The sequence below is a fragment of the Halichoeres trimaculatus genome, unplaced genomic scaffold (genome assembly GCF_033239565.1).
Source record: "Halichoeres trimaculatus isolate MK-OKI-2021-1 unplaced genomic scaffold, fHalTri1.1 fHalTri1_scaffold_20, whole genome shotgun sequence".
NCBI classification, from domain to species: Eukaryota; Metazoa; Chordata; class Actinopteri; order Labriformes; family Labridae; genus Halichoeres; species Halichoeres trimaculatus.
Genome location: NW_027437198.1, coordinates 26,012,233 through 26,032,052, shown reverse-complemented (window position 1 = coordinate 26,032,052; position 19,820 = coordinate 26,012,233). Strand labels below are relative to the sequence as shown.

Below are 19,820 nucleotides of genomic sequence, written 5' to 3'. Positions count from 1 at the left end.
ATGTCAGAGCTGTTCTCTTTTTGGTATTGTAGATTTATATTGTGGAAAACATAAGGATATTGTTATGCAGTTAAATTTCATTATAACTCTGTCTCACTTTAGTTTTCTAACCTATAAACTCTACATTTTAGTAAATTATCCATTCCATTTTTTTTTGTATTTTTATTATATAACTATATTTTTCTATTTTTTATATTATATATTTTTTCCCTTTTTGTGTATGTAGTGTACAATTTTTTTTCTCTCGAGCTACACAGTGCCTGCATTATTTTCAACATCATTATTATTCACCAATTTGTTTATATTTCTACTTTTTTGTTTTTCTTTTTTTCTTTTTGACATCATTATCATTTTAATTACTTACTTATATTTCTTAAAAAAAAAATTAATTTATCTTTTGATTATTTTTTTTAATTATCTAATTTGTTTTCATTAAAATGTCAGAGCTGTGCTCTTTGTTATTTTGGATTTGTATTGTGGAACAAATAAGGATATTGTTATGCAGTTTTATTTTATTTCACTATAACTCTGTCTCACTTTAGTTCTCTAACTTTTAAACTCCACATTTTAGCAAATAATCAATTTAATTTTTGTATTTTTATTTTATTGGTTTTTATTTTCATATTTTATATTTTTTCCCTTTTGTGTATATATTGTACTTTTTATTTTTTTTACATCTGCAAAGTACCTGCATTGTTTTTTTTTTTTTTTTTGTTTTGTTTTTAAAACATTATTATTATTTACCTATTTATTTCTATTTCTATTTTTTGGTTTGTCTTCTTTTCTTTTTTTTTTTGAGAAAATCATTTTCATTTACCTATTTACTTATTTATATTTATTTTACTTTTAATTTATTTATTAATTAATTTTTTACTCATCTAAATTATTTACCTCAGCTCTAATTGGATCATCAGTACTTGCTCTGAGCTTCCTGTATTGTTTTTTTTTTTTTTTAATTTTATTTATTTATTTATTTATTTATTTTTGCATCATTTGGGGTTTTGATAAAAATTAAGTTACTCATTTTTAACTTTTTAAGCCCTGGACTCTTTTTGCGTCTCTGCGAGACAAATTGACCCAAATTGACAAGAAAATATTTCTGCATCTAAAAGATCTGTCTGAATCATGCTGGTGTCATATTAACGGAAACACTTGTGAAATTTGTTCAGAGGTGTCAGTTTTGGTATTTATGTCACTATCTTACGGTAAAAAAATGACTGTATTACTCAAACAGAAAGTTTAGTTGAAGTTTGACTTGACAATGTTGGAGTTTCTCCTGCTTAATCTGATATGTGCAATATTGTTCACGTTTTTGTTTTTTGTTTTTTTCAAATTTAAATCCTTCATTTTAGTCTTCGTTTATAAGCTGGTTTTAAAAAATTGAGATGTCAGATCCCCTGGATAAATCCTAAAAACTGACTCACATGTGATGAGCATTTTTGGGGAAAATAAGCATATCATCCCACCCTGAGTATTTCTACCTGATAAGGGCTTCGTTTCATGCATTTTGTTGCAAACTTCTCTTTAATTTCTTTATTTGTTTTTCTTCCTCTCCTTTCTATATATAAAGACAAACAAATAACCCAGACTTGCTGGAAAACGTCCCATTTGGTCGTTTTCTTTCTTGGTTGAAACTTCAGATCATGTCACAGATCGCACTTTGACACAAAAGCTGGTTTGTATTTCAAACATTCCCATCCTAACTGGATCAGTACGGATCCAAACGATTGACTACAGGTTTTAATTTAAGACTCATTTGACAAAGTTTATTAAGAGAAAAAATAAAACAGGAACCGCATTTTAATTTCATTTTAATCCAGCTCTTTCCAATTTATTGAGAGATGCACAAGAAAGGAAGGTGTTACATGAATCCTGAAGGTTTTATTTATTCTTCACGTGTCAGCCTGAGTTTATTTTAACTCTGAAATCAGCTCAAGAACGAAACCAGCTTCACTATGTTTTTGAATTTAGCGTTGAATTGTTACAGAGCGTTGAGCACAAAGAGGCGTCTGAGAGGGGGAGTGTGTTGGAAATCAGTCGTTAGATTTTCTTCAGGACCAAACGTTTATAAAGAGAACACGCAGTAAACAGGTCTGTCCCTTTAACTCATCACACGTCTGCAACCTCAGTTTTTCAAGTGCAACACGTGGAAATTTGAGGGTTTCACAAATGAAAAAAAAGCATAAATAATATCAAACTAAATAAAACACAGGTAAAACAATATTACTCCACTAAAAGAAGAGACAGAACGAAGGAATGACTGAATTCAGAGCAGATGTTGCAGATGTATACTCGATCCTAAACACAGAGACGAACCACTACTCAACACCACACAGATGATCACACAGATGATCACACAGCAGACTTCAGTCTTCAAACCTCCCCTCCAGGATGCTTTCGAAGGTGAACGGGAGGAACTTGAAGCCCTGGCCGGAGTAAAACTTATTTTGGAACTCCACCCTGAAAGAAATCAGAGCAGAGATCAAATAAAGATCCCAACAATGAGCGGAAGCATCTGGAACAGTCACTCAGGAACGGGCTGTGTGTTGCTGTCAGGTTGCATAACGCTGAGCAGAGCAGTTGCAGCTGATGACCCTTGCTCTTCATTCCACAGTCTGCGCCCACGATCACCCGCCTACGTCTACGACCCGGCTCCTGGACCCGGTCCCAGGCGGGACACCTGAGCTGGAAACTGATCAGGGTCTATTTTTAACAGACGAATGCTAATTGATGGCTGGGTGACCTTTACAGTGAGGTGCCTCGAATACCTGTGATTTCATCGTCTGTCTGGTGTTGGACGAGCAGGCGAGGATTTTTTAAGATCGACAGAAGCCTCAATGAAAAATTCAAACCGCTTCACTGCAAAAAACTGAATCTTATCAAGAGTTTTTGTCTTAATTTAGTTCAAAATCATCTTATAGCACTTGATATGAGCCACATTCAGCGCATGTAGAGAAAAGAAAGTGAAACTCAACTATCATCACAGAAATAAGTTGCTGTGGGAAAAATATTCAAACCTCCTAATATATAAACACTAACTTATCAAAGTCATTTGTAAACAGTCTTCTTTGGAAAAACTGTAAACACTACAAAAAAACTGAAACCTTATAAAGTGTTTTTGTCTTATTTTCAGTACCTGACCTGCCCAGAAAAATGTCTTATTTCGAGTTATTTAAAGACAAAATGAGGTCTGACTTGCTGTAACAAGTAAAATAAAAAATCTGCCAATGGAACAAGACAAATTTGCATTAAACTAGAAGATTTTTTTTCACTTGTTACAGCAATTCAGACCTCATTTTTGTCTTTAAATGACTTAAAACAAGACATTTTTGGTGAATGTGGCTCATATTAAGTCTAAAAAGACATTTTCTACTGAAAATAATACAAAAAAACTTGATAAGATTTAGTTTTTTTAAAGTGTGCCACCTAATGTTCAACACCAAAATGAGAAGTCACCAAACATGAAGACACACATAATACTTAAGACTAAATCCTCTTCGGGTCTCAGCTCTAAGTATGCAACTTCAAAATTACTCCTGATAAAAGAGCACTGCGAAAAACTGAAATCTTATCAAGTGTTTTTGTCTTATTTTCAGTAGAAAATGTCTTTTTAGACTCAATATGAGCCACATTCACCTGACCAGTCCAGAAAAATGTCTTGATTTAAGCTATTAGAGGACAAAATTAAAGTCTGAATTGCTGTAACAAGTAAAAAAATCTGCCAATGGAATGAGAGAAATGTGCCTGAAAATTTGCGTCTCCTTCGCTCTCCGCTGTGAACAGTTTTTCAGGATGTGAGTCACAAACTTGCGCCAAAACTCACTTTTTAAAAATGAGAACGTTTATCTGATAGAGCTCATTTAAGCTCGCACTGCACTGGTCTAACCAGCAACACTCACGGTAGAGCAGTGGAGGAGAGGAGCGCATGTAGAGAAAAGAAAGTGAAACTTAACTATGGTCACAGAAATAAGGTTCTCTGGGAAAACTATTCAAACCTCCTTATATACAAAGACTTACTTATCAATGTTACTTGTAAATAGTCCTCTCTGGAAAAACTGTTAACACTGCAAAAAAACTGAAACCTTATCAAGTGTCAAGAAAAATCAGCCAATGGAACAAGAGAAAAGTTTCTTGTATTAAGACATTATTCTAGTTTCAAGCAAATTTTCTCTTGTTTCATTGTTTTTCACTCCTAAAAGCAAATCAAACCTCATTTTTTATCTTTAAATAACTCGAGTCAAGACTTTTTTTGGACTGATCAGGTAAATGTGGCTCATGTCAAGTATATTCGACTATTTTTACTTAAAATAAGACAAAAACACTTACTAAGATTACAGCTTTTTGCAGTGTAAATCTAAATCTACAGAGAATCCAGAATTTAAAACGTCACTAGAGGCCAAAAAATAAGATAAATGCCACACGTCAGAAAAATATGTTAAAGTAAAGACGATCATTGGAAAAAAAATGCAAAAAAAAATTACCGGAGATAAACCCTGAGGGCCGTTCATCTGACGCGGAGTAACACGGCGTCCTCCTGCTACAGCAGCGTGGCAACAACGCAGACATGCTTTGTTCACGTGCCAGGGAAATTATAAAAAGCAGGGTGACATTCAGCTAAGACTTTAATGAGTGGACAACAAAGGTTGGTCCTCATCGTACCAGGGAGTCACAGACTGTTTCATGAAAGGAAAGATTAACACGGACGACGGTCAGACCAGTTCCAGTCAGAGAGGAGGAGAGGGCTTTAAACACGCCTTCCTGACACGTTGACACCCACATGGTTTTAACGACTTCTTACATCATTTTATTTTATTTAACAGCAATTAAACAGTAAAGAGGCTGACTAGGTGTAACCTTTTTATAATGTTCTCAGAGTGAAATGACGAGTGATGTTCAGCTGAGTTTATTCCAGTTACTAAACACTCATTTCTACTGGTGGATTTTTTATTTACTGAGCATAAGACCGTGGCCTTAACTATGGATAGACTGATTATCAGCGCTGATATTTAACATTTTGAGGCACATCATTATCAAACTTTTTTTTTTTTTCCGGCAGCCGATGAGAAATTAAATTTAAGACTGAGTTATTTTGACTTTAATATAATTATTTCATTTACTTAATATTTTCATTTTTACTGCAAATGAATATCGGCCCCAAATATCGGTTATCAGCTTCCTTGACTACTGATTAGGGCAGAAATTACCCCTACAGCAGTGTTTTTGTGCAGCAGAAGCCCAGAGCGCTCGCACCAAACACCCCCTCCCTGCTCCTCTGCAGGTTTCCTCTGCACTCAGACGGGGCCATATTCTACTTGACCAAAAACACAAATAAACGGACTCCAACTGAAAAACTCTGATATGGGTCTGCATTCACGCTTTATTTAGAGAATTTTCAGCGCGTTACTTTCACACAAAAACACCGCTAAATAAGACTCTAGTTCTCATCGTGTCTCTTCGTCCTGGCAGACTACCTGCGTTTGTTTATATCTGGCACGCCGTGCGCGTGGACTGGTACACTAAGCAGCGAGCGCCTCGTAGCCAGCTGTGGCTCTGCAGCGGAAGTAGCGCCGTTTTACGACACGAAAGAACTCACCCTGACAACTTTCTATTTAAGTGGATACATGATTCCTCAATCGGTTTGGGGAAAGGAATATTCCACCCCTGTGAAACCGATTAAATATCCATTTGGATTGGCACTTTTCTTTCAGGATGAGGTGCATACAAAGGTTAAATTCTCTTGACAAGCGTCAATATTTTTTAGAGTAAACTGAAATCATGGCTTGAGGAAAAACAATCATGTGATCACTGATGAACTGTTGTTAGACTGGAGTATGTATTGTTTTAAATGCTGGTACGCTTGTTTTATCCTTTGTATTGTTTGTTCTTTTACATCTTCCTGCCCAGGAACCACTACGGTGGCCAGTAGGTGTCAGCTGATTTGCAAAACACAAATGCAAACACAACAACAGAAGTTAATAGGACAGTTATCCTGACACAGAAAAGTTGTAAAAGTAAGTAAATGATTGTTTTCTTTTATAACTTCAGCTCGAAATATAAGTACTGTGAAGGATTTCACAAAGTGAGACCCCTACAAAGCTTTATTATCATACATTTACTTACTTTCACAACTTTTGTGTCCATTGGAATAAATCACTTCTTTTCACTTCTGTCTTGTTGTGGCTTTTGCAAATTGTCACCATAGACCACAGATGAAAAAAAGCTCTATAGCTAACTATAGCTTGACAGTTTTCTTAGTTTTGCATGTTCCCTGTCAAATAAACCAATGGAATAAAACATAAAATATTTATTTACTTATAAACTCAATAAAATGTTGACACAGAAAACCTGCACAGCCAACTTTCTGTGCAGAGAAAAGTCACAGGAAGAATCGATAAAGCATCTGCTTTCAGCACCCTGGGATGATCCTCTGAGAAAATAAGCGTTATAAACAAAACCAGCCAGCAGATGGCGCCAAAGGTCTGAAGCTTAAAGTGCTCTGTGTCATTTGACACTAAGGAAGTTCTCCTCTTTCAGATGACACTTTTAGTGAAGCTGCATCACTTCATTCCTGAACAGAAGGAGTCAGCGTAAAACTGAAGAGCTGGATTCAACAGGGATGAAGAGAAAAATCACACAAACTTGCAGAAAAGATGCAGAAAACTTCTCAACTCACCAGTGCAGACGCAGTGCGTGCAGAAAGGCTGACAGCCCCTCCATTATAAGAAGAATGGCGACTGTGAGAACAGCGAAGAAGCAAAAGACTATCGATAAGAGGATGAAGCCTCCAACCCTGCTGGTGGTGGCCAGGCCGATGTGCATCACCATGGACCACAGCACCTCTGAGAGCTCTGTGCAAAGAAGAAAGCAGCAAGTTTACACCTGTGTGTCCATTGCTCTTCACAAAGTCTGATTTTATTCATGAGAGACGTACGTGCGTGAGCCAGACTGAGCGCCCACAGCCTCAGATAGGACGCCGTGTTGGAGATACAGCCCAGGCAGTACTCGATGGTGTGGATGGCCTGATGCACGGCCACATCTCCAAAGTTAAACTGTGAGAAACAGACGTGAGACGCTAAGTCAGCACAAAACACCTTTTCAGCAGCAGGTCGTCATGTTAGTAATGGAGCAGTCTGCTTCATTGTGTGTGCGTGATCATTCAAACATCTGCAAAGCTCCAAAAATTAAAAAAAAGAGGCGTAAACCTCTGAGAACCCTCTGAGCCCAAAGAACCAGCTGCCCCGCTGACGCCCCATGCATATCACGACTTCAGTTTGAGGAATACCTGCAACCAGTGTTACACCTCCTGGAAAACACCGAGCAAACACCGACTAACACTCCTCACACACTCACACAGACACGGCTAAGAGCAGCCGACATCGTACAGAGAGGACAGAAGCAGGGACAGAGGGAGGAAGGTTTCCAAGGCATGCACTTTGAAAGGAAAGGAAGGAGGGAAGGAGGGAGGGGAAGGTTGCAGGTTGGGATGCAGCGCGAGCTCCTGTCCTACCTCTTCCTCTTCACGGGCCTTGACAGCAGGTGACAAAAGGCAACGCTTGGTTATTGACAGCAAACAGAGATCGACAGATCAGACACCAGTAAACAGGAGAGAGATCAGTGACAAAGTGACAAAGAGGAGAAGATGAACTCAACACTGCAGACAATCAGGAGAGTATATTTAACCAATCTGTAGAGAGGCCTGAAAACACCTCAAAAACACACCCCCTTTACCTCCCACTAGGGATGGGAATTGAAAACCAGTTCCTACTAAGAATCAATAAGAAATGTTTCAATCAATCATTATCCTTTATCCTTTATTCTTAACGATTCCCTTATCAATTATTTTCTGAAAATTTGTGTCTCCTTCGCTCTCCACTGTGAACAGTTTTTCAGGATGTGAGTCACAAACTGGCGCCAAAACTCCCATAATTTTTTTAAATGAAGATGTTCATCTGGCGGAGTTCATTTAAGCTCACACTGCACTGGTCTAACCAGCAACACTCACGGTAGAGCAGTGGAGGAGAGGAGTACATGTAGAGAAAAGAAAGTGAAACTTAACTATCATCACAGAAATAAGTTGCTGTGGGAAAAATATTCAAACCTCCTAAAATACAAAAACTTACTTATCAAAGTCATTTGTAAACAGTTCTCTCTGGAAATAGTGTAAACACTGCAAAGAATACATTTTTCTGGACTGGTCAGGTACTGAAAATAAGACAAAAACACTTGATAAGGTTTCAGTGTTTTTTTTGCAGTGGGGCAAGGTTCCAAACAACTTAGAATATTGCTATAACCTCTTTGAGACACTAGATGGCCTTCTTCAGTCAATAATTCCAAACAAAACAGGAAATCAACATCACCTTTACTATTATTTCAAGGGGTTTTTTTTGTAAAGAGAATTGACAGGAGGAATTGATAAGGGAATCGATAAAAAATCAGATCCATAAACAGAATTAATAAAGGCACTGGTGTCAATAAATTCTTATCAATACCCATCCCTACCTCCCAGAATAAACCATACTGGACAAAAGGAAAGTAAAAAGCCAATTTCTCCATTTAAACTCTTAAAAACATTCATAGTAAGCAAAGAGCAACAGTCTGGAGCTGGTTCTGCTCTTTGTTGTATTATTTATGTAACCCTCTGTCACAGTGGAAGTGGAAACATGAAGTATCTGTTTCTGTTCCTTATCCTGGTTGGTAAATTATTCAAAGATGGGAGAAGATCTTATAACCCTAAGCTCTCCACCCCTCTGACCAAACTCCTGTTGAATCTTCTCCTGCTGAAAACAAAATAAAATGCAGTTAAAGACAGAGACACGTCTCCTTACCTCAGGCTCCTCCTCAGAGTGCTGCGACAGCTGGTCGTGCTGGATGATTTCTGCCTCGTCCTCTGTGGGCCCGTTTCCAACTCTGATCCCTCCAAAGTTTTGTGTTCCCTGAAATAAAAGACAAACAACATCAATAAAAGAGACAACAACCAGTTTGTTTGTGGTGCAGCTTCCAGAGGTGCCACGCGCTTCATCTTCTTCATCTTACCAGGTGTTTCCGCCATAAATGCTGCCTCCTCAGCATCAGAGTTTTCACTATTAACATGCAGGGAACACAGGCCAAAGCTATGACCACCAAGAGGGACTGGATGGCCATCTGCAGAGAGGAGGAAGGAGGCTGTCAGAGAGGGGAATCAGCTCTGTGCAGTGACGGGTGGATGTGACCTTAAAGCTGTCTGACCTGTCCCCTGTACAGAGGTTTGACGGTGGGGTCGTTGTAGTTAAAGAGGAACATGTTGATGAAGGCGATGAGGAGGCTGGGAGCGTCCCTGGACGACTTTGCATCGTATGACAGCCACTTATAGAAGATAAGAAGAGCGAGGTATCCAAACAGACTGGCCATGAAGATGATCTCAGGGATGAATCCTAAGTAGATATTTAGCGGCTTCTTGAAATACCTGCAGAAAAAAAACACCACGATCAGCTGCAAAGGAAACACTCAAAGAGGACAGAGCAGAGGAACGATGGATGATTTAACTTACAGGTGGTTGAAGAGGCTGAGGCTGACTCCAAACAGCATGTGGATGACTCCCAGGATCACAGACATCTTCATCTTGAAGGAGTTCAGGAACGTGAGCTTGTTGCTGGCGATGTTCCAAATCTAAGAGACGAGATGGTGGAATAAAAAACACCAGACTTTAGCTTTTATTTCCTGATCACTCCAGAGATTTGGCTAAAGCTAGCATGATAAACGCAGAACACTAAGAGAAAAATTCACCGGATCAATCCCAATGGGGTAAGGCCCTTTGAAGACTCCATCTACAGCTGGATCCAACTGCAAAACTCGGTTCCCCTCAAGGGTGGCAAACCTGAAAAACAGGATATGAGAGATCTATGAGCTGAAATAGAGCCAATAAAGTGATCACTGGGTTAAAGCTCCAGTCCAGGGGTCTGCAACCTGCAGCTTTTTGACTTCATCCCATCTGTCAATACAGCCTGCCACCACTCTACTAATTCTGTGTGGATGGATTCATTTAACTGACAACGTGCCAGCTTTATATACATACTTGATATGAGACAGGATAAGAAACAAAAAAATGAAGAAATGTGTGCAAAGTTTTTAAATTCAGAAAATTGTTGAAAATTTTGGCTTATTTTTGTACCACCTCCTTTTTTTGAATTTTTTGCAACTTTTTAAAATTGTATATTTGTTTTGCAATTTTTCCAACTTTTGAAAATTCTCTTTTTGAAAATTCTCTTTTTGAAAATTGAAATCAGATGTCTAATTTTTTGTTTTTGATACATGTTTAAATATCTAAAAAATATTTTAAATATTTCTATTTTTTTATTTCTTTTTTTTATTTTTGCAACTTTTACAAATTTCACATTTTTTTGCAATTTAAAAAAAATCTTTTTTTTTTCAAAATTGTTCATGTGATGTCTATTTGTTTTTAAATTTTCAAATACTTCAAAAATTCTTAAAATTTTTCCTAATTTTTGAAATTACATTTTTTTGACCTTTTGACCTTTTGAAGTTTTACATTTTTTTGCAATTTTTTAAAATTTCTTGGTTTTTTAAAATTGTATGTGCAATGTCTATTTTTCAATTTCTTTTTATCAATGTTCAAATATTCAAAAAAAATCTTGAAATATTTCCAATTTTTTAATTTCCTACCTTTTTCAATTTTTGCACATTTTTGAATTTTTTTTTTTTTTGCAATTTTTGAAGTTTTTAAAAAATCCTTTCTTTTCAAAATTATACATGTGATGTCTATTTTTTTATTTTTTAAATAAATTTCCAAATATTTCCTAAAATTCTTGAAATTTTTAAATGTCTTTTTTTAATATTTTCAAATTTATTCAAGAAAAAAAACTTAGGCATGACATGTTTAATTTTATAAATTAAAAAAATATCCTAACTTGTATAGATAACTATTTACTACATTTTAACTGAGTATATAACTTCACACACTTTAAAGTCTTTATTGTGAAGATAAAGTAGATTGTGTGGATCCTGAATGACTTTAATCCAGGCAAGCTGAGGTCACATGACTCCTATGAAAGTAAAGGTTGCAGACTCCTGTTCCAATCAGTTATGACTGCTGACACTTACGACCAGTTTCCTCCAACTTTAGCATCAAACATGGGCCTGACGCTCCAGCCAGAGCCGAACGCGTTGAGCGACTTGGAGAAGCAGTCGTTGTAGATGATCCCCGTGTAGATGGAAAAGATCCCCATCAGCAGGATGATGTAGCGCCCTGCAAACACCATGCTGAACATCTGTGAGGAGGAAGTTAAAATCAGTAACAGGCTGCATGTTTACACTCTGATGGCGGCGCGTGTGCAGATTTGTTGCTGGTGAGCCATAAACGGAGATGATGGGATGGTTACGTCGGGACTCGTACCTCGTTATCGTTCTTCTGCGCCATGAGCCGGCTCTCTCTGACCACCAGGTAGAGGGCGGCACACGTCATGAGCACGCCGTGGCCCAGGTCACCAAACATGACGGCGAACAGGAAGGGGAAGGTGATGATGGTGTATGGAGCTGAAGACAAGGAGGCAGGCAGCACATGAAGGGGGTGGAGGTGCGAGCGAGACGTCACGTTACACAACACGTCCGGACATGATGATAATGAGAGATGAGCTCGTGTGTCTTAAAGATGGGACAGCGCTGCGGTGAGGTGTGTGTTTTACCTGGGTTGATCTCACGGTAGCTGCCAATTCCATAAGCGTCCACGATGTTTTGAAAGCCTGAGGTGAACTTGTTGGTCTTGTTGTAAGTGGGCGGAGTCTGCTTTGTCTGCATCCTGTTGAGGATGGAGGGAACGGTGGAGCCACTCTTCTCCTAAAAAGAGACAAGTGGGTTTATGACATGTGAAAAGGGAAAGTACGCTCCCCCTTCGAGGGTTAAGGTGGGGAAACATGACTCTGACACGTTTACATCCTCCAGCTGATGATCCTGGTAAATAAACACCAGGAGCTGTTGTTTATAAACTGATGTCTGAGTGTAAACAAAAGCAGATTCATGATGTGGGTCAAAAACTAAAGCTACGCTGACATGGATCAGACCAAAAACTTGTTCCTCTGCATTCACTTAGCGGCCTCAGTCTATTTATAGCAATAACTGAACAGTTGTTTCTTCTTTGAGCGTGTTCCCCCAGCCACTCACCGTCCCCCTGCGCAGGGCGAACTGGATGGAGTCCAGGTCAGAGACAGGACACCACACCTCGGCGATCAGACACTTCTGGGTGACGTCGATGTTGCAGAGGTTGAGGGTGTGGTAGATGGCCTTCATCTTCCTCACTTTGATGAACCACACTCGGACGGTCTTGGCTGCAGCCTGCAGGACCCTCTGTCTGTGATCCTCGGTCTGGTTCAAGACCTTTGGGTTGGACAGGATTGGAAGGTGGAGTGAGTTTTTCCTTAAGATGACTTCAACTGTCGTTACAGTTTTACAGTTTCATTTAGCAGACGCTTTGGTCCAAAGCAAATTTAGACAGAAGGAAAAACCTTAGTTTGTAACAATATACCTCAACCTCCAACATATTCATTAATTAACACTGAAAATTCACTAAGATCTGGGTCTGAGACCTTCTGGCTTATTCTACTCATGAGGACAAAGAGGAGAAGGCTCAGATTAAGGGTCTAAGTGTTCCCTGAACAGATGAGTCTTCAGACATCTCTTAAAGTAGAAAGGGACTCTGTGGATCGTATAGAGTTTGGTAATTCATTCACCATTTGGGAACAACAGAGGAGAAGAGTCTGGCTAGTGATTTGGAGCCACGCTGAGCTGGGAGCACCAGGCGGCTTTCACAAGCAGAGAGTAGTGGGCCAAAAGGAGTTTAGACCTGGATGAGGGACCCTAGGAAGGTAGAGCCGTTCTTGCCAGTGTTTAGTAGGCCAAAAGAAGAGCTTTGAATTTGACTGGAGCTGGTCATCAATCATGACACCGGAGCTGTTTTTCCAAACTGCCTACTACTAGTAGGCACTGCATACTGCCAACTGTTGGGTCTGTTTTGCAGGATACTACTCTGGTTTTAAGGCTAATGATATATATGTGTGTATGTGTGTATATATATATATATATATATATATATAAAAAAAATTAGAAAAAATTAAAATATATATATATTTATACACTTTAGTGGGTTTTTTGGGGGTTTTTCTTTAGTTTTTTTTGTTTGTTTGTTATTTATCTTGACACTTTAGTTGTTTTGTTCACCATACCACAGCAGAAAAATTATATCTGATTTTTAATAATACATCAAAAGTTACACCGTTTATTTTTAAAAAATGGATTAATTGAAAGGATTGACTTGTTTTTTTTTACAGCTGATGGAAAAACCACTTAAATAAAATCCAGGTATGGTTAAAAAAGTAAATAATTAGCAATACATGGGGTTCAAATAATTTGTAGAAGTAAACACCTTTTTTTCAACGATGAGTGACAAGATTTACTGGTGTTTCTTTCTTATCACTTCACTTCTATCTCACAAATTGTCGCATGTTAGTGTTTTTGTATTGTAGTTGTAATGCTGACTCCTTCCAGTAGATGGTGGTAATTCACCAAAACCTGCCACCCGCATGAACAAACAGCATCAGCACAGTGCATTGTGGAAAACAGTATGCCAGGTAGACTGGCCAGTTGCATACTGAGAAGTTTTTCTGGATCAGTAGGACATGCGGGGATTTTTGGCATACTGCTGATTTTGCAAGTTTTCGTATACTGCACTGCTAGTGTAGTAGGCGGTTTGGAAAACAGTCCCAGATTTCTGTCAGAGTTATGGCACAAGTTGATTGGACTCCAGCAGGACAGAGAGAGCAGAATGTCACTAAGAGCCACAGACTCTCTCTCCTGAAAGTGATGCTCCTATATGACTCAGATCCAGACTCAGTCTCATGATCAGCAAATAGAAACATACTTAAGCCCTGATCTGTCTGACTGCAGGGAGGCTCACAACCCACATTCTTTCTCACCAATGAAACACAAGCAGAAAACAACAGATCAGTTTGGATTTAGATATTCTGTGCAGGATATTCAGACAGGAAGTGAGGATTTGGGAGGCAATCCTTTCCTGGAAATCTATAAATGAAGCCGAGGTTGTTTGCGACTGGAAAATTCCCAGCATGACAGAGACTGAGAGGCACTCAAAGAGCAGTTTTATTTACTAATCATCCTCCAGTCACTGACTTTCTGAACACCAGTCTGTGTTTGGGTAAAGATCTGCTTAATCAGCCGTTACTTCTGCATCCCCAGAGTATAAACAGCCTCAGACAGTTAACGGTGGAGAGCAGATGAGCCGATTTTAAGACTTGCGCAACTTCCTGTGCTGGAGCATCTAACAGCACTAACCAGTTCTGGTGTGTTTTAGTGCAAGTCAGCATTAATAAGTATGGGGGGGGGGGGGGGGGGGTATTAGCTGCAGGCCTGTTTACCATTTGCAGATCCTCAATTCGTGCGTTGACTCCTGCCAGCATTTCTTTCCTCTCCTGGGGGGTTTCTGGGCAGGGGTAGAGAGTAGCTCTGAACCTTCATCCAGGTAAACGAAGAGCAGGTTAGCATGTGTTGGCTCAGCACGCTTCATTATATTAAACCAACGTTAGCCAAACACTCACCCCTCACAGATCTTCTTGACTCGGTTCTTGAGCTGGTCTCCCTGGAAGAAGATGATGAAGACGGACTTGTGGACCTGGTCTCCCTGTGGAAACAGCGGAGGGTAAAAAAAAAAAGGAAGAATGGAGAGAGGAGCAACGTCAGCTTCTCAGGGAACGGTTCTGACCGTCGTGGGGTCCTCCAGGGGATCCTCGATGTCTGCCTGCCTCAGGAAGACATTTCCTCTGCAAACTCTCCACAGCATCCTCTCGAAGGTGGGGATACGCTCCCTGCCGATCACTCCGGCCACAAATCTGCAACACATGAGGAAAAATGACAAACACTGAAGGATTCATACTTTTGAAAACCTGTGCTTTTGTTTTTACACGCATGACGATCTCTCTAACTCTCTGTTTCATGTTTTGGGTCATAAATTCTTTCACTTCTGGGAATCAGCTGATTTTTTCTTGACATAATCACTCAGGCTGAGTATCTTCTCTTCTTTCCCCTCTTAATAAAATCCTGATCACAAAGTTTTATTGTCGATCTCCAGCAGCGTCATATTCCCTCCTCAGGTGACCTTTGTCGCCGTGCTAAGCTCTACAGTCTGAGCTGCTGTGTGGGACGTGATTGGCCGGTTGAAACGCTCTTTTCAGTCACAGATGGCTGCAGTGCACAAAACGGAGATCTCTCTGTAAAGCTTAATCCGTCTGAGTTAGGACTCACCCCAGTCTGAGAGGAGCCCCCCTGTTCACCTCGTTGGGGTCTATGAGGTTGGACGACTCCTCCAGTAAACTGGGATCCTCCATCTGTAAGACAGAGAGTCACAGAGAGTCATCAGACTGGATTTAACAGCTTCTGGGGCCTGTACATGAAGATTTAGACCAGAGGAAGACAGGAGCATGGGTTAATGATTCATCCAATTAAAGCTCAAAACAACTCATAAAGATGACCTAACACGGCCAGCTGAGCCAGTTCAGTTTGTAGAGGCAATGAAGCGGAATTGATGACGGGCAAAGGTGGCTGGTTAGGGGAGGAGAGGAGTGTAGACGGGATTAAAACTGCAACAGCACAATGAAAGAGTGAATTTAAGGCTTATTGAAGGTTGTGTAAGACGGGTGAGGCCTCGTGAGCAACTACAAAGGATCACGAGGGAAACACTTTTTGTCAAATCTTACTGCAAAAAAAAAAAAAGAAAATAAATCTGATCAAGTGTTTTTGTCCTATTTTAAGTAGAAAATGTTTTTAGCCTTAATATGAGCCACTGTCACATGACCGGTCCTGGAAAATGTCTTATTTCAAGTTATTTAAGACACAAATGAGGTCTGAATTGCTTGTATTGAAAAGTAAAGAAAATCTGCCAATGGAACAAAAGAAAATTGCTAAAAATGAGCTTGAAACTAGAATAATGTCTTAATACAAGTTGCTTTTCTCAAAATTTAAAAATTTCTTTGCAGTTTTTTCAAAATGACATTTTTAAAAGGTGCTTTGAAATAACAAAAGGGATTTTTTGCATTCATTTGGATTATTTTTTAATTAATAAATTTCTTGGAATTTTGCAATTTAAAAAAAAAAAATCAAAAAATTCAATAAAAAAATTCTTAAAACTAATATTATGTATTTGTACAAGTTGCTTTTCAAGTAACTTTTCTTTAATTTAATTTTTTGAATTTTAATCCTTTTTCTAACTTGCATTTTTTATGACAATTTTTTTCAAAGAGTTGGGGGGGGGGGGGGGGTTGCAAATACTTTAGATGTAATTATTTTTTGGAAATGTTTTGAAATAAAAACAATTTTGCAATTTTTTTCACATTTATGAAATCTCAAAATTGCCAAAAAAAAACTTTTTTTTTCGAAAATTTCTGAAATTCTAAAAAAAAAAAAAGTGAAAATTGTGAGCATTTTTGAAATATCAAAAAATAAAAAGTTGCTAGAAAAAAACAATGGATTTGTACAAGTTACTTTTCAAGTAACTTTTCTTTCTTTTTATTTTCTTAATTGTAATACATTTTTTTATTTGCATTTTTAAAATGACAGTTCTTTCAATAAGTTCAAGATGTTTAAGAAAATATTTTTATTTATTTTTAATTTTTTGGGGGAAAATATTTTTGCAATTTCTGAAATAATAACAATCTTGCAATTTTTTTTCACAATTTTGAAATTTGGAAAAATGCCAAAAAACTTCAAAAATTTTAAGAATAAATAGCTCAAATATCGTCTCAATACTCAAATAATGACCTAATTTAAACTTTCTCTTGTTCCTTCGGCAGATATTTTTTTACTTGTTTCAAACAATTCAGACCTCATTTTTGTCTTTCAGTAACTTTGAACAAGACATTTTTCTGGACTGCTCAGGTGAATGTGGCTCAAATTGAGTCTAATAAGACATTTTCCCCTGAAATTATGACAAAAACACTTGATGAGATTTCAGTTTTTGCAGTGTAAGCAGGATAACAGCTCGTCTGTACCCAGAGGTCTCAGACCTCACAGCTTTGGTCAAAAACAAGTTTGATATAACAGATGAACTTCTCCTTTAGGCCGCCGTAGCGTTAGCCCTCAGCTCATTTCTTTCATCACACTGAAGCTGACCTCATCAAAAAACTGCTGCGTGCGGCGCAGGATGTGCTTGAGCTCAGTCAGCTCCAGGAAGTTCTTCTTCAGAGCCTCTTGGTTGGTGTTGATTTCCTTCAGCTCATTCTCCAGCTTCTCGAACGTGGCCTGTGGTGAGAAACACAGCAGTGTCATGACAGAGGCGCGCAGAGCTCACTGTTATCTCTGAGACAAAAAGAAAGAAAAGGCACCTCCAGGTCGATCATGTCTCTGGGAAACGGGACTTCAGGGTTCTCTCCGGTATCGACCATCGGGAGGTTGGCTTTCTTTATTTCCTTTTCCACAAATCCTTTAAGAGGAGACACAAAGGAGGGGTTCAGCACAGGATGAATGTGTTGTGTGTAAGGAGTTTGAGTGGTTGTGGTAAAATGAGTCTGGGCTCACTCACTCAGTTTGCGATCCATCTCTTCGCATCTCCGTACTTCATTGACAAACTTTCTCTGGAACACGTTCACATCAGGATTCAGCTGCAAACAGAAAAACAACGTCGTCAGAATTTGCAGATGAAAAATCTCCTTCCTTTCATCCAAATCAAAAACTTCCTGTCTTTGCTGTGGCCAGCACAAATCACCAAAGATGATGTCAGACTCCAAGATTGTTTGAATCCCTTCTTTTCACGTTGTTTTGATGTTAATGTGCAGAATACTGACTCACCAAACAAAAAGCAGCTCTGATAAAATATAAAACATGATTTTAAAGATAAGAAATAAATATTCTGCAATGGAAACTCAACCTGATCCAGTTTAAATAATTGAACAGTGTGGAAACAATCTGCACAGCTCTCAGCGCAGCATCCTAATCCATCATTTAACTCCTTCAACAAGAGGAAAAAGTTCCTTTTATTACTTTTTAACCATAGAGGAGAATCAGAGAGTGAAATGCTGAAATGTTTTGGATACCGCGGTTCACACACAGACCTCCTCTGTTACAGCCCACCATCACAAAGCTTCCCCTGAGCTTTTTCAGGAATGGGCTTTCTCGTGCATGAATGCAGGGTCAGCTGTGACCACATGACGTACACGATGCAGAAAGGCATGCACCTCCTCACATGCACCAGTGTCGCGGCTGTTTTTTCACAGCAGGTATCACTTCTCGAGCCTCATTCTGTTGGAAATACTTGCGCAAAGAAAGAACTGAAAATAAAAACTCACATCTCGAAACTGCACCATCCCAATCTCTCCCAGCTCGCTGACACAACAGTAGGCAGCCTCTGATTGGAGGAAGAGCTGAGCCAGCGTCATCTCCTCGCTTCGGAAGAGTTCCCCCATGATGCTGGAAGATCTGAGCGCTCAGCACCCGAAAATCAGACAGAACCTTGAAGAAAATGAGAACAGATATTTGTCATTTGAGCTTCCCTAACATTCAACACTTCTTCCTGTGTGACACAGACGTGTCAGTGACCACTAATGAGGGAGACCTGTGTCAGTTGTGTGTTAATGTCACACAGCAGTGTGAAGCATGTGTTTAAAGGAGAATTCCGTAGAATATCAGCGAGCTCGCCCTTATGTTGATCTCATGATCGGTGCAGGAATGTGGTCACACTGAAAAATCCTCTTCTTTATTATAAGACTTTGGACTTTGAGGCTGTAATCCAGTTTGCTGATGTACAGCACATTGTAGAAGCTGCAGTGTTTGTCATCTTTAATGGAAATGTTAAAAAACAGAGATGATGTTTCTGTTGAGCAGCACACCCTCTTACAGTTAAACGACCACACAGGGCTTATCTTTGGATTACACGGCAGCAGCAGCATGTGACCTGGAGCACTGTAAGCCTGCTGCATACTCCCACTGAATTCACCTTAAAGCGACATTACACATCATTAAACCTTAAACAAAGTGTGACTCACTTTAAATATTACACACTTCGTCTTCAGGTGTCTTATAACAGCCTCTGTGATCAGGATAACCCAGCTCTATATTCCCCAGGTGACTAACAGCAGTCACCTGTCAAACCTGATGACAAACGGCTAATGGCTAACGAACCAACAAACCAACAGGACCGATCGAGGCATCGATCAGATGAATCGATTTACGCCACATCATGAAATAACGAAGATTAAGTCCGGACATACACAGAGCAGTTACTGTCAGCTATATTAAAGGTAGTAAAAGGCGTTAACAGCACACGAAAGCTCTGGATAGCAATTCTCACTTGTTGCGCTTCGACCTACTTCAGTGAAAATCAGCTAAAAAACAAAAACCAAACGGAAACAGTTCACAAATAAACATCCAACGGTCAAACATCAATATCCGATCATCTGTTTACTAAACGTTATATAATATATAGCGCTAAAATAAAAGCTAACGCTAACTGAGCCGCACCTGTTGTTCAGTTATGAATTTAATCGTAGCTTAGAAACCATGATAGGATTAATAATCTTTAGTTTTTAATCTAAAAACGACACAAGAAGTCAGAAACAAAGTGTTCTTACTGCTCAGGAGGAGAAAGTCTCTTTCCTCTTTGCTGCTTTCCTCTTTGTAGTTCTCTGGAGTTTGCTGTTGAATGCTGGGAGTTGGAGGCGGACTGTTCTTCTTCTGCTGTGGCTCTGAGGTTTTGGTGTAACAGTACCGCCCCCCTCTGGAAAAGTATTTAAATAAAGTTTTCTATTACATGTTAAGTTTTATGAAAACGC

At 39.0% G+C, this 19,820-nt stretch overlaps 1 protein-coding gene across 3 annotated transcripts; it reads right to left on the bottom strand.

Moving 5' to 3' along the window:
* Positions 1 to 1,782: 1,782 nt before the first annotated feature.
* On the bottom strand, positions 1,783 to 19,707 carry atp6v0a1a (ATPase H+ transporting V0 subunit a1a). Of its 3 annotated transcripts, none has more exons than XM_074696319.1 (22): positions 19,620 to 19,707; positions 18,339 to 18,501; positions 17,576 to 17,654; positions 17,379 to 17,476; positions 17,167 to 17,295; positions 15,304 to 15,386; positions 14,765 to 14,891; positions 14,601 to 14,683; positions 14,421 to 14,514; positions 12,154 to 12,366; positions 11,679 to 11,829; positions 11,390 to 11,529; positions 11,098 to 11,264; positions 9,763 to 9,853; positions 9,527 to 9,645; positions 9,226 to 9,442; positions 9,034 to 9,141; positions 8,826 to 8,933; positions 7,508 to 7,552; positions 6,932 to 7,049; positions 6,674 to 6,848; positions 1,783 to 2,460 (listed from the first exon to the last, which is right to left on the bottom strand). In XM_074696319.1, the coding sequence occupies exons 2-22, from the start codon at positions 18,453 to 18,455 to the stop codon at positions 2,367 to 2,369; spliced, it is 2,556 nt and encodes an 851-aa protein (XP_074552420.1). In that variant the 5' UTR covers positions 18,456 to 18,501; positions 19,620 to 19,707; the 3' UTR covers positions 1,783 to 2,366. The 3 variants fall into 3 exon arrangements, with proteins under 3 accessions (XP_074552420.1, XP_074552422.1, XP_074552423.1); XM_074696321.1 differs by having other exon boundaries at positions 1,784 to 2,460; positions 7,508 to 7,525; XM_074696322.1 differs by lacking the exon at positions 7,508 to 7,552 and having other exon boundaries at positions 1,784 to 2,460.
* Positions 19,708 to 19,820: the final 113 nt, after the last annotated feature.